Source organism: Amphiura filiformis, chromosome 15, assembly GCF_039555335.1.
Source record: "Amphiura filiformis chromosome 15, Afil_fr2py, whole genome shotgun sequence".
NCBI lineage: Eukaryota > Metazoa > Echinodermata > Ophiuroidea > Amphilepidida > Amphiuridae > Amphiura > Amphiura filiformis.
The window spans coordinates 51055518-51069706 of NC_092642.1; the positions used below are offsets into that span (position 1 = coordinate 51055518).

Consider the following 14189-nt stretch of genomic DNA (forward strand, 5'->3'; position numbering starts at 1 on the left):
CACAATGAGCTTTCATTGTGCTAACACAATGAGCTAAAAAAAAAGAAGAAAAAAGAAGCCATATCCTTCTTGACACTCACCTTTAGATTGGGAGAAAAGAATCTATTTGTTTTATCTTTGTTAGCTTTATCTATTTCATCTTTTCTAAGTGTAAGCACCAGTGTGTCAGCAGGGCTACCGTTCACCTCTGGTATAGTGTCTGAGTCGGTGCTCCGCCTTGAGTCGTGTGGCAGGGGATGTACTACAAAGAATGTATTAAACCAAAAGTGAAACATTGGCGACTTCTTTTCCTGTGAGGAGAGAGAAAAAAAAGAAGTGTAAATTATGATGTGATCATTATGCAAGTTAATCCATGAGCATGACTACCTTTACAGGGGCCCCGATTGGTTGATCGCACGATATAAGCATCTGGGTAACCAATCAAAATAGAGCTTTCAGATCTTTCAGCCCAACTCTTACCATATAGTCCAACCTCTCTTATCCGGACCTCTTTTATATGGATCTCTCTTTTATCCGGACATGTGATCTTCATAGCAAAACATGTTTTTCATGTTTTAAGAACTTCATTTCATGCACTTAAGCATTTAGAAGACCATAACTATGTGGTATACATAACTCAGATACCATCTTTCAGTGTTATTACCCAATTTATTTTGAGTAACCATTTGCTGTCTCAATGTTAGCACTTCATCCGCCAATGTTTGGTCCCATCATGGTCGGATAAGGGAGGTTGGACTGTATTTCCAATAGGCTCAATACATGATATAGCCCTCTATGGTTAATTCATACCTTCCTTTCATTTCAACTAAAGACTGCACAAAAAGTAACACAGCCATTATAAATACGCCTATAGCTTCAGAACTAATAACCATTTTCACAATATTTTAACATAGAAAGAAGATTGATTTATTTACACACATTTTGATACACCATTTGTCCAATTTCGTTCAATATTAACAATACAGCAATGTTTTGAAAAAGAGAAAGGGAAAGGGAAAGGGAAAGGGGAAGGGGAAGGGAAGAAAGGAAAGGAAAGGAAAGGAAAGGAAAGGAAAGGAAAGGAAAGGAAAGGAAAGGAAAGGAATGAAATGAAGTGAGTTTATCCTTTTCTCAATGTTATAATACATACCAGCATTGGAGTTTTGTGGTAGAACTCAACTTTAACATCATCACACACCGCTACTTTCTTGGATATATCAAAAACAACAACCCTTTGGCCCTTTTTAATTCCCTGCAATAAAAAGAAGAACATGTTTTATCAGATTCATTCTATTTTCTATCATACATGTACATGCATGTTATTATACATTTACCAAAAGGTCAGAAGATTCAGGTTATGGCCATAATATTTACATAACTACAGGATCCACAACTTCCTCCAAATGCTTTTTGAAATGTGAAAGTGTAAAAAAAGGTATATGTAGCCATTATTTCTTTTACACACCTGGACCAATTAATAGTGTTACACATCATTGCATTCGGTCACAATGGCTCATTATGTAAAAATGGCCATTCTAAAAGTCGCATCTGAGTCCATAGAAGTCAACTCAAACAATACAGTAGATCAGTTGACTCTATGGACTCAGGTGCAACTTTTAAAACAACCCCTTTTATTTTCGCTATAAATTGGTCCAGAAGTGTAAGACAAATAAGGCTACACATACCTTTTACATTGCGTAAAACATTTTTCAATTTACAAAATGTATGAATTACGTAAAAAAGTTCCCTTAACTTATATAAGTTGTGAATCCTAGAATTATGTAAAAAAGTGTTGGGGAACTTATATAAATAAACATAATTTTTCACCAGGTTCGCCGTCGCAAATAATAAAGCAGACAAGTAGAAAAAGTGATCCCGTCTGGGAATCAAACCCAGGACCTCAGGTTTACGAGACCTGCGCCTGGCTTAACCACTGGGCCACGGGAGCTTCACGATTAGGCTGGTTGAAATTCGAACCCATAAGCGGTCACTTCAAACTATTTCTCCTCCCCGCAAATAGCCCATAGTAGCTAGGGCCGTAAATGCGAGAAATAAATTGCCATCTTCCCTGTGAGGAAATATTCCATGGAAAAAACAGTGGCATGATCGAAGAAGTCCTGTCGATCATGCCACCATTTTTCCATGGAACTTATACAAGTTGTGAATCCTACATTACGAACAATAACTCCTTGACCCAGTAAATAGCAAAATTAGTATGTACATTGCATCCTTTCCAAAACACAAAGGACATCTGATTACTTTTCTATGGATAATAATAATTTCATTATAAAACAAGACACCCACATTTGACAATCTGTGCCTATTTGAAAAAAAAAAAAAAAAAAAAAACTACAATTGGTAAACCTTGAACATAATTGAATGCTGATTGCCCACATTGTATCAGCGAGTCTTTCATAAGCAGCAATCAATGTAACAAATCGGTCTAAGAAACACACACTTTCATGTGGATTCAATTGAATACCTGAGTGGAAGAAGGGCCCAACTCCAATTTTTTACAAAAATGAGTTCGACCCAACATTTCATTGCCAGCAGACTGTTCTTCCTTGTGTGTGAAAGATGAGCCTAAATCCACTCTCAAAATAGTCTTCCATGTACACTTAATCATGGTTTTCATGGAAGAATGGCCCAACTCCATGGAGTTGCGATTTGTGCAATTAATGGATAATTATCAAATTTCTGTAGCTATTTAATTTTTAACACATCTGCTTTGAACTGGCACTTGCAGTATATTAGTGGAAGGGCCCAACTCCAGCTCGTACCGTTGCCATGTAAACATCATATATAATTTCGAATGTATGTAATATTTTATGTTTATGTACTTAAAGGCCCATTCAGTGATTTGCTCATCCGGATGATCGTAAAAATCATCAAAATTCAGATTTTGGTACCTTTGTAATTGGCATAGATGTGCTAACATAGCCTGCTAGTGGTTCGATCGAAAGCCGTGTATTTTAGACAAATAAAGCATTTGCATGATTCTGGACTTTTGATACTGACAGTACAAAAAGTCCGACTCAAGATCGAAAGAAGCTCACTCTCCACGTACCAACACGCGTTGCGTATTGTTTCTACTACTTATTACATCAGTAGCTACTATTTAAAACAAAATACACAATTTTAACTGTTTTTCATATTTGAATTGACCGTTAGTTTGCCTCGGTGACGTTTAATTGCTTATTTTGTTTTCTACTACAAAAATTAAGCGTCTGTTTTAAATCAATTTAGACTCTACTTCCCCGTGTTAGAAACACTGGACTAGGAAGTTTTTCCAGTCGATTAATTGGCGCACTGTCACGAAAATCTCGATTTTCTCGAGTGATCTGAGTTGAAGTAGAAAACCTTTCTAAAACTTCTGTTTTTTGACTAATTTGTCGATGTATTCAGGGAAAAGTGGTTTAATGAAATTCTGTAGACTTATTCTTTATTTCTAAGCAACTCTGACAAATTTCCATTTTTTAAATGTTCCTGTGAAATCACTGAAAGGGCCTTTAAGGTCCCCTGAAGATGAAAACATTCTGTCTATAAAACTTTCCCAAATATTAGGTTTTTTCTTAATATCTCAAAAACAGTTTTGATGGAGTTGGGCCCTTCTTCCACTCAGGTATTCAATTATAATCAGTACTGTCTGTCAAATATTGGTTATACAACATGGACACATGAATTATAAATGAAAGTGAACATTTGTACAATTGTCTAGACAGGTAGCACTATGGACCACAAGAGTCTCATCCCAATGGCATAGTCCAATAACCTCAATTACATAATCATAGAGCACAATTTGACCTAAAGTTGCGGAGTATGAGTTTTTGTACCCAAATCTTCAAAGGTCATTTAATGAATGTGCAAATGTATTGGGTAGATGAGCATGTTGTGGATCCTAGTGTAGACTACTTTATATTACACTCAAGTTTCATTGGGACTCATTATCATTTCCCGGCCGGGCTGGCCGATATACCAGATGGCAGTCGATCCATGGTACTTGATATTTCCTTCCAATTGTCATAGTCACATTATATTAGGCCATTCCTGTTGAAATCCACACACCCTCTAAGGAAGACATGACCTTAATGTCCCACACAGGGAGTACAGATTTCAAATAGAGTCACCCATTCTTCCAAACAATTGTAGAAACCACTACGCTGACTTCAAAATTTGAAGTTGTCTTTATCTCTTGAAGACCCAGGCAAAATCTGAATCTGAATTTTTTTTCACTTTGTTCATTAATATTGTTCCACTAGACTTTACACTTTTAGGTGTATGGGTGTGTATATTGGGTGAATAAACCTGCACAGACATGTTTACAAAGGTGAAAGGGGGATTTCTGTGAGAAGTGAAAAGGGAATTTCCCACTGCAACCCATGTGATTGATCATTTCCACCCTCTTTTCACTCAGTGACCCAGCTCTTTATCAGAACTTTGTAATTCAAAAAACAGTCCTATCCGCTTACTTCACAATTTTTTTTTTAAATTGTCTCCTTTTTATGCGAGCCAAATCATGCTTGTAACTTCTGGCTCTATTATACCTTGACAACATTAATGTATAATAGTAAATATAAATGGTAATTGTCTTGCTTTATTTTTTTTTTGATGTTGAATTTCTTTGTATTTTGTTGTTTTTTATTATGGAAATAAAGATTTATTCATATTCATCTCAGGGTAATATAGCCTATGATGGTAACAATGTCTTTAACTTGTCTTATTATTTAATCTAATATCTGATAATTTCATAATAATTGTGTGCCTGTAACTACAATAATTTATATTATTTCTAAATGATTGATTTGATAGACTTTGTTTAAATGCATTTATTTACAAAGAAGTTAAAATCTGCATAAAAATCAGCCCGTGGGCTGCGAAATGTTAAAAGATGAATATTATATAGAAAATAATTCATATTACATACATGAATACGTATATATACATACATTTAATTCCTTGTTGAACCTTTTTAATCTACGAATCCGCTCACATAAATAGTTATGACAAAAAAATGATGCTTTTGAGTTAAAAATAAAACTGTTGTCAGTTAAAAAATTGCCAAACATAAAGATAACCAAATACAAATTATAAATCAAGAAATAAAATGAAAGTGTTCTGTACTTCGTAAAATCAATTTCTATAGTCCAAATTGTGGTATATATAAATGAGTTAAATGACCCATGTAACATAACATAATGCATGCAAAGTTATAGAATTGCAGATTCACAGATAGTGGTGTAAAATGATAATAATTTAAATTTAGACCTCCACACTATTTGCTTATTTATTTATTCACAATCAGAAAGTCGGTTATGGTTGAAACTTGAAAACATTGAGTAAAAACAATAAAGAACTTAGGATTGGTAATATGGGTATAATCAGCTCATACTTGAAAACAACTTTGGTGACTAGAATAATTTAAATTAGATTTCCACACTACTTGTCTATTTTGTTCGCTTTCAAGGAACTCCCTCATCGTCAGCCCGATGTTGTTAGCTCTTGATGTTTTTCTTGGAAACTGCTAGAGACCAACCTGATCAGAAGATGTCAAACTAGATGATGTCGCCGAATTTGAGGAGCATTTTATGTTTTTAAGTTTCAACAATAACTTGGGCTTTCTGATTGTGACAATTTGTTGGCCATTTCCAGTTATGAAAACAAGCTCATGGATAGTTATTTATCATGATGCAATTTAAAATATCTGAAAATGCACATTTGCTGATACAAGAGGCAGATTTAGGGGGGCATCCCCTAATTTTTGCAGAGCGGCGCCTGACTTTATGTGGGCGCAGAGCTGCCACAGCACCCCCCCTATTGAAATTTCCTGGATCCACCCCTGGACACTGTGCTTATTTTGCTTGATCAGGGCATAAGCACACAAATCTGAACAAAAGAATTGATATGTAACAACTACACACATACTGACGCATTGTTAGAAAAAGTAACCGGCCTGGCTTAAATATGGTAGCTGGGTTTAGCCCCGGAGTTCAACAAATGAGCACAACTTTATGACAATTATTGAGAGTGTTTCTTTCAGTATAGAAATACACACCACCTTTAATATGAAAATTGAAAATGTTTCTATAAATAGAATATGCATATTTTACCAAACTCATACCCACATGGAACTACGAATGTAGGCAGTTAAATCCAGCATTGAAATGAACACCTGCACTTCATGACATTTGACCAAGGGAACTGAGAATGCAATGGTTCTTTAAATAGAATTATGCATATACACTAATATCAACCTCATACCCATAGAACTATAATATTATAGGCAGTGAAGTTCAGCATACAAGCAAAGTTCATTTCCCAACATTTGACCATTTGACTGCCTGTTTCAAACGGCATATCGACTGCTCAGTGCCAGAAGTGGGTAAGTCCAATAGCTGCCCTGTGAAAATTTGGCAATTTACACACAGTATATTGTACTCCTCAGCATGGCAGCTACGCATGGCAGCTATTGCACTTGCCCACTTCTGGCACTGAGCAGTCGATATGTGCATTCTTTAAAGGCCTCTTCAGTGATTTGCTCATCCGGAAGATCGTAAAAATCATCCAAATTCAGATTTTGGTACCTTAGTCATTGACATAAATGTGTTAACATAGCCTGTAAGTGGTTCAGCCAAAAGCAGTGTAATTATAGACAAAATAAAGCAATTACATGAATCTGTAATTTATATACTGACAGTATATAAATTAGCGGCATGTATTTGAATGGGGCTTTAACTTCGTCAATACTGCTGTTTTCTTTGTTTTTTGCCAAATTTTTCATTTCAAAAATTACCAAATGACAATTTGAATGATTTATTCTTCACTTTTAAGCAATTTATAAACCATTTTAATTTTTTTACACTTGTGCTGGGATCACTGAATGGGCCCTTTAAAAGCACAAGATCACAACTGAAACTTGTCTGTGTGTGTTTGGTGAATGGTTCTACAATCCAAATTCCCCATAATCTATAACTATGTAATGTAATATTTGCAACACCCACGTAAAAAGGATATAACAGAATATTTTCCTGGTGTCTACTTTATGCACACTCTTCTATACAGATCAAGTTGGAACAAAATAATATAATAAAAGCTCAGAATTTAAGATAAGAGGATGGGTATCACATGTGAAATGAAATATGACACTTTATAATTTATTTTATTTTTGCCATTATGCAGATAGTTTCAGATGCAAATCGCCTTTTGTCAGGAAAAACTCATCAATGTTAAGGAAATTTAGATTGGTTGTATACTGGTTTTCAATTTTTGTAGTATATTATTTCAATCATTCCTAAATGCAAGTAATTCTATTATCCATGCAGGTGAGTAATATTCAAAGACTTTAAAGAAATCTTTTTTTAAATGGTCCCAATATTTGAAAATCTAAACTGGCTGAAACCTACATTACTTGCTTGTTTTCATTTAAAGGCCCATTCAGTGATTTGCTCATCCGAGGATCGTAAAATCATCAAAATTCAGATTTTGGTACCTTTGCTATTGTCATAGATGTGCTAACATAGCCTGCTAGTGGTCCAGCCGAAAGCTGTGTATTTTAGACAAAATTTACATATGAATCTGTAATTTATATACTGACAGTATATAAATTAGCTACATGTATTTGAATGAGGCTTCAACTTTAATACTGCTGTTTTCTTAGTTTTTGCCAAATATGTCATTTCAAAATTACCAAATGACAATTTGAATGACTTATCCTTCACTTTTAAGCAATTTATAAACAATACTTTTTTTTTTTTACCCTTACGCTGGGATCACTGAATGGATCTTTAAAGTAAAGAAATAAGCTACATGTATTTGAATGCGACTTCAACTTCGTTAAAACTGCTTTTTTCCTTGTATTTTGCCATTTTTTTTCATTTCAAAAATACCCAATGACAATTTTAATGACTTATCCTTCCCTTTTAGGAAATTTATTCACAATTTCAATTTTTTTAACACTTTCGCTGGGATTGCTGAATAAGCATTTAGTGTGAGTTAAAGTGCGCTCAAATTGGAACATTCTAATTTTGCCTATTTAGATACCAAATGTTTGAAGTGTGGTCATTCAGAGTGAGCACTTTTGATTATTACATAAGGTCTACTACAAGTTATGTGGAAATTTTTGCGTGATTAATTTTGTTCTTTGCCAATTTTGAACTTTTCACTTGTTCTTAAGGGCTGGGGTATGAGCGTTTGGACAGTATTTATTGTGGGACATTAGAGCACATCAGACATATCGAATTGCATTCTGAATACTGAAGAATGTCATTCTGATATCAAATAATTTTGATTTTTGAAATTGCAATTTAATACACAATTTATTGATATTTAACAGTACTTGAAGTAAACTTTATATATCTGATGATTTGTACTTAAAGTGTATGTAGGTGGGATGAAAAGCGACGATCAATTGAAAATTTTGACCTTTTCAGTATTGAAGATATGGATTTTTTTCCCAAAACACCAAAAAAATTAGGTCTTTTTGGGAAAAAATCCATATCTTCAATATGAAAGGTCAAAATTTTCAATTGACCGTCGGCTTTTCCTCCCTGCTACATACACTTTAAGAATATGTTATTAGATTTATATAATTTACTTGAGGACTGTTATATATCAAAAATTTGAAAAATATCAAATTTTTATAATTTGTCATAAAATTTGTATTATATTGTGATTTTCAAAAATGAAAATTATTTGATATCAGAAAGACATGCTTCAGATTCAGAATGCAATTGATAGGTCTGAGGTGCTCTCATGTCCCACAAAAAATACTGTCGAAACGCAATAAATGCTCATTTTAGATCCCTTAACTTCACTTAAATTCCTTAAATCAAACTATATACAAAATGAACATATTCGTGCATTGCAATTTTCGCCGTAGCTGCTTGGAACGCGAAGAGGCGTGAAAATAAATGTAGAGCGAAAATTCAAAACTTTTACAGTATTATAGAGAGCCCTGGAAAGGGAAGTATGAAGTTGTTATAGGCACAAGTACCACATCAATTAAAAGTGCTATCAAAACCACTATCAGTATATAATTCCCATTGCTACATCTAGCTCATTGAGACCTATAGAACCAGTTTAAATTGCACGTATGTACAATGTATAAACTCATAAATTGATAATGGGTATCCTACTATTCTACTTTCTAAATGCCCCCAGAGATAAGTCATGATTTACTTTGCAAATACAATGTAGTATGCAAAAATCAAAAGTGGGTTAAACAAACTGGAAGCGGGGCTGTTAAAGCAATAATGAGCAATTACACATTAAATATAGATTTTGATTTTTGTCTCCAAATATTGTTAGTTTTCGTTATCGGATATGTCCTCAGGGAAAATTGCTATTTCATTCCAGCACCTATATCGTCCACTGTGTACTATATCAATCAATTTGATGCTCAAATAAACCAGGGATCCAGGATTTATTATAAAACTTTACTGTAAAACGCATCCCAGGCTGTCTTTCACAGGGTATTAAAAGCACATCATTGGGTATTACAGTCGTACAAGAAGTGGAAATTCAAGAAAAACTGAGTGCATCGCTGAGAGCATATTGCTAGGCTTAAAGAGAAAACACAATCTTGCATTTCTTGTTGTGAATCTCGCTTTTGAGTGCTTTTCTCGCTTTAAAAAGATTAATTTCTACCACGAAAATCTATTTAAGTGCGGATATATGTAGAATTCGACAACCATTACAACTGTTATGCTTATAAAGTTTGACCTGATTTTACAGCCTGATTTACAGAAACAGTCCATTTTGTGGCACATCCAAGCAACAACACAAGTAATAATTCTCTATTTACTAATCAAACCATTCAGTATATTGACCTTTCAAGTCGATTTAAGAGGAAAATAGTTGTTTCTTTTTAGCCAGTCCGGTCAGCTACTTGTTTTGGTTATTGAGTCCATAGCCTAGAGGGCAGTATATTTTCTCAGGTGGTATGCGCCAAGCGTGCATTCTCTAAATTCAGTAAATTTCTATCGTCAACCGTGTAATTGAATGGGATTATTTTGAAATTTTAAAACGCTTGAAATATCACAAACAATTAGGCCTATGTTAATAAATAATATAAATACAAGCTAAAACCGTTGGGGTTCGATAATGAACCCCACAAAACTAACCGAGTATATGGAAAATGCCATACGGCCGAGCGGTTTTGCCGGCTCTCTCCGACCATCATGCCACTCGCCGCCTGCCTTTTCTCGCATTTTGCAGTTGCAATCTCTCATTTTGACTCAAAAACACTATTTCATTATAAACAAGGCGGTTCTCGAACCACGAGTCTCGCCTGCTTTTGTGACCGCCTGCTTTTGCGATAACTGTTGGTAGAGAGGTAAATGAATTTGGCGGTTATCGGCTGGGCACGATTATCTGGCCGATGGTAACTGTACCCACCAAGTTTCATGCCCATGCAACAGTTTTTACTAATATGACCTCAGATGACCCCTGGTGGCCCTGAAATGACCTTCTAAAATTTTGGCTCTAAATGTTGACTGTACCCCTCGTATAAGTTTCATGCCCATACGACAGTTTTACTAATTTGTCCTCAGATGACCCCTAGTGACTCGAAATTACCTTCCAAATATTTGGCTTTAAATGTTGACTGTACCCACCAAGTTCCATGTCCATCCAACAGTTTTTACTAATTTGACCTCAGATGACCTGAAATGACCTTCCAAAATTTGGCTTGAAATGTTGACTGTACCCACCAAGTTTCATGTCCATACGACAGTTTTACTAATTTGACCTCAGATGACCCCTGGTGACCCCAAAATGACCTTCCAAAAATTTGGCTTTAAATGTTGACTGTACCCACCAAGTTTCATGTCCATACGACAGTTTTTACTAATTTGACCTCAGATGACCCCTGGTGACCCCAAAATGACCTTCCAAAAATTTGGCTTTAAATGATGACTGTACCCACCAAGTTTCATGCCCATACGAGTTTTTAATAACTTGACCTCAGATGACCCCTGAGTGACCTCGGATGACCCCGTAATGACCTTCCAAAATTTGGCAAAACCAAAGAACTATTTCATCAAAGTAATAAATCAAAACAGAAAGATGCTTCCTTTACGAGTTATCACTCATTGAAAGTGCTACTTTGCTATACTTTACATGGAAAGCGACTATCTTAAAGTCGTCATATTTCCTTAATTACATGACCGATCAAGCTGTTATTGGGATATGTGATGCACAGTTGAAAATTAATTATTAAAAGATGTGGTGACCTCAGTTGACCTTTGACCTTGTATGTTACCTTTGACCTCACGAAATTGGAAAAAGTATGTTGCGCTGAAAAATCAAATTTGGCAATACCAAAGAACTATTTCATCAAATAAATCAAAACAGAAAGATGCTTCCTTTACGAGTTATCACTCATTGAAAGTGCTACTTTGCTATACTTTACAAAGAAAGCGACTATCTTAAAGTCGCTATATTTCCTTAATTACATGACCGGTCAAGCTGTTATTGGGATATGTGATGCACAGTTGAAAATTAATTATTAAAAGATTTGGTGACCTCAGTTGACCTTTGACCTTGTATGTGACCTTTGACCTCATGAAAATCTAATCAGGTCGAAGTACCTCTGGCCACGCAACTCCCCACCAAGTTACGTCACTGTACCCCATACGGATCTCCAGATAATCTGTTCACAAGGTATTTTGCTTATTACGCATATATTATGCAAATTAGGTACTTAATTACCATATTTTACGCTCAAAATCTAATCAGGTCGAGAACCTCTGGCCCCGCTTCTCCTCACCAAGTTACGTCACTGTACCCCATACGGATCTCCAGATAAGCTGTTCACAAGGGTTTTTGCTTGATACGCATCAAATACGCATAAATTATGCTAATTCGGTGCATGATTGACCTATTTATCGCAAGAGCGCTGTGTAGGGAAAGAGTGTAGATCTGGGCGGTTGCCGTCTAAGTAAAGAAACAGTACCCCATACGGATCTCCAGATAAGCTGTTCACAAGGTTTTTTTTTGCTTGATACGCATCAAATACGCATAAATTATGCAAATTAGGTACTTAATTAGCATATTTTGCGCTGAAAATCTAATCAGGTCGAGAACATCTGGCCACGCTTCTCCCCACCAAGTTACGCCACTGTATCCCATACGGATCTCCAGATAATCTGTTCACAAGGTATTTTGCTTATTACGCATAAATTATGCAAATTAGGTACTTAATTACCATATTTTGCGCTCAAAATCTAATCAGGTCGACACCCTCTGGTCATGCTACCCCCTATAAAGTTTCATCATCATAGCACTTACGGTTCTCAAGATAACGCGTTCACAAGCTTTTTCCGAACGCACACACGCACACACCCCCACACACACGGACACACACACACCATAGTGATTACTAAGTCTCTCCCTGAACATTCAGGCGAGACAAAAAACCCTGTATATTCCACTTCCTTTACTTTTAGAAGAAGTGTTAAATAAGAAAATGCGCTACATCAATGCATCACAAAATCACTTGTATTTGTGCATGGCTCAAAAATAAACAAAATACCATTGGGTTACTTACCCGTACTACATCTGAGGTGTGTGCCTTATGTTTTTGCTTTGTATATATAACAAAGAACGGATTGCACGTGCCCCCACTCATCATTGGGACTGTTTCTAGCTCCACTTTAGTTAGAATTAATGCCATTGACTCATATGGTACATGCCTAGAGATAAGTTCCGCATAGTACTGTACATATCTCCTTTGACTTGGTATTGTAACACCCTGAGTGAGAAAACACATACATTACTTATAAAGTTATAGGAATTACATTGATAGGGTTATTCAACAGACATAAAACTGTAGATATTCAACACAACAAAAATATGTCAACAAATAATTGGGCAAACAATTGCTGATCACAAACGTTTGTCAAACATTTTTGTAACCCCACGTAAACGTTTGTCCGCATTTTACTGTCCGAGTCCTAATTTTAGGCCAAAATAATGAAGTTTGTGATCTGCAGATATATTTCAAAACCAACCCCATTTTCTCATAACTAGTATTTTGGCACTTGACCACTTCTTCCACGACAGTCTGTTTGGTGTAATAATGTGTCAAACAAAAGTCTAAGCACCCCTGATTTAAGCAAGTGATTGAAAGTTTGAAGTGGGGATTTTGTGTACATTTTCCACTGCACGTGCAGTTCTATTATGGTACTGCAAAGCATAATGGGATACTCCCTTCCCGCTGCTGCAGGTTTGCCCATTATTGTTATTTTTACTGCCTTTTACACATTATTTGGGTGTAAAGGATAACTGCCCAGCAAACACAAAAACGTTTTAAAAACGTTTTAAATAAGTTATATTTTGGCTTTTGGTTTAAATAAAAACGTTTTAATAACATTAAAATGTCGGGTTATATAATGGTCATGATAACGTTTTAAAACGTTTTGTATGAAAACACACTACAACAATATTTTTAAAGGTTTTCAAAAAATGTTATTTTAAACTATTTTTGCAAACATTTTTGCCAAATATTTTGTCAATACTTAAATAACATTATGTTAAAATATTTGAACCCAGCAAACACAGAAATTTTTTTTAAATGTTCTTTTCAAAACCTTTTAATAACATTTAAATGTCGGGTTATATAAAGGTCATGAAAACGTTTTTAAAACGTTATTGCAAATATTTTGGGCAAACATTTTCACAAAATATTTTTTCAACTCCCAAACTAACATTCTGTTTAGAATGTTTTGTATCAAGTTTTCAAGAATGTTTTTGGAATGTTATTAAAACGTTTTTATACCCTTTATATAACCCGACATTTAAACGTTTTCTGTAAAACATTTTTGTTTGCTGAGCAGTTGGTTATCAAAAAATGTTTTTTTAAGGTAAAGAAAACGTTTTATACTCTTAATATACCCTTTATATAACCCGACATTTAAACGTTTTCTGACAACCTTTTATAACCTTTTGCGAATGATGTCGAAAACGTTTTGTGTTTGCTGGGTGCATTACCCTGTTTTTCTCAAATAAAATCTTGTAATAAATAAATTTAGAAGAACTATTGCGACTTTTTACCTTGCCATCCTGCGTCCTCTTGTCACCATAAAACGCCATAGCTTCGTCAGCAGTCCTGCATTCTTTTCTATCTAGGAGTAATGCACATACCATAACACCCGTTCTTCCCTGTAACAAAAGACAAAAAGTTAATATCTGTAAATACTTGGTCCAGGCAGTGT

At 35.1% G+C, this 14189-nt stretch overlaps 1 protein-coding gene across 1 annotated transcript in view; it reads right to left on the minus strand.

Moving 5' to 3' along the window:
- LOC140171816 (phosphatidylinositol 3,4,5-trisphosphate 3-phosphatase and dual-specificity protein phosphatase PTEN-like) overlaps positions 1-14189 on the minus strand; it is a 55128-nt gene that overhangs the window by 14937 nt on the left and 26002 nt on the right. Inside the window, exons 6-9 of the mRNA XM_072195147.1 lie at positions 14029-14136; positions 12524-12727; positions 1130-1231; positions 81-290 (exon numbers count right to left, since the gene is read on the minus strand). Of these exons, the coding sequence (XP_072051248.1) occupies positions 81-290; positions 1130-1231; positions 12524-12727; positions 14029-14136 (624 nt within the window). The remainder of the gene's footprint in view (positions 1-80; positions 291-1129; positions 1232-12523; positions 12728-14028; positions 14137-14189) is intronic.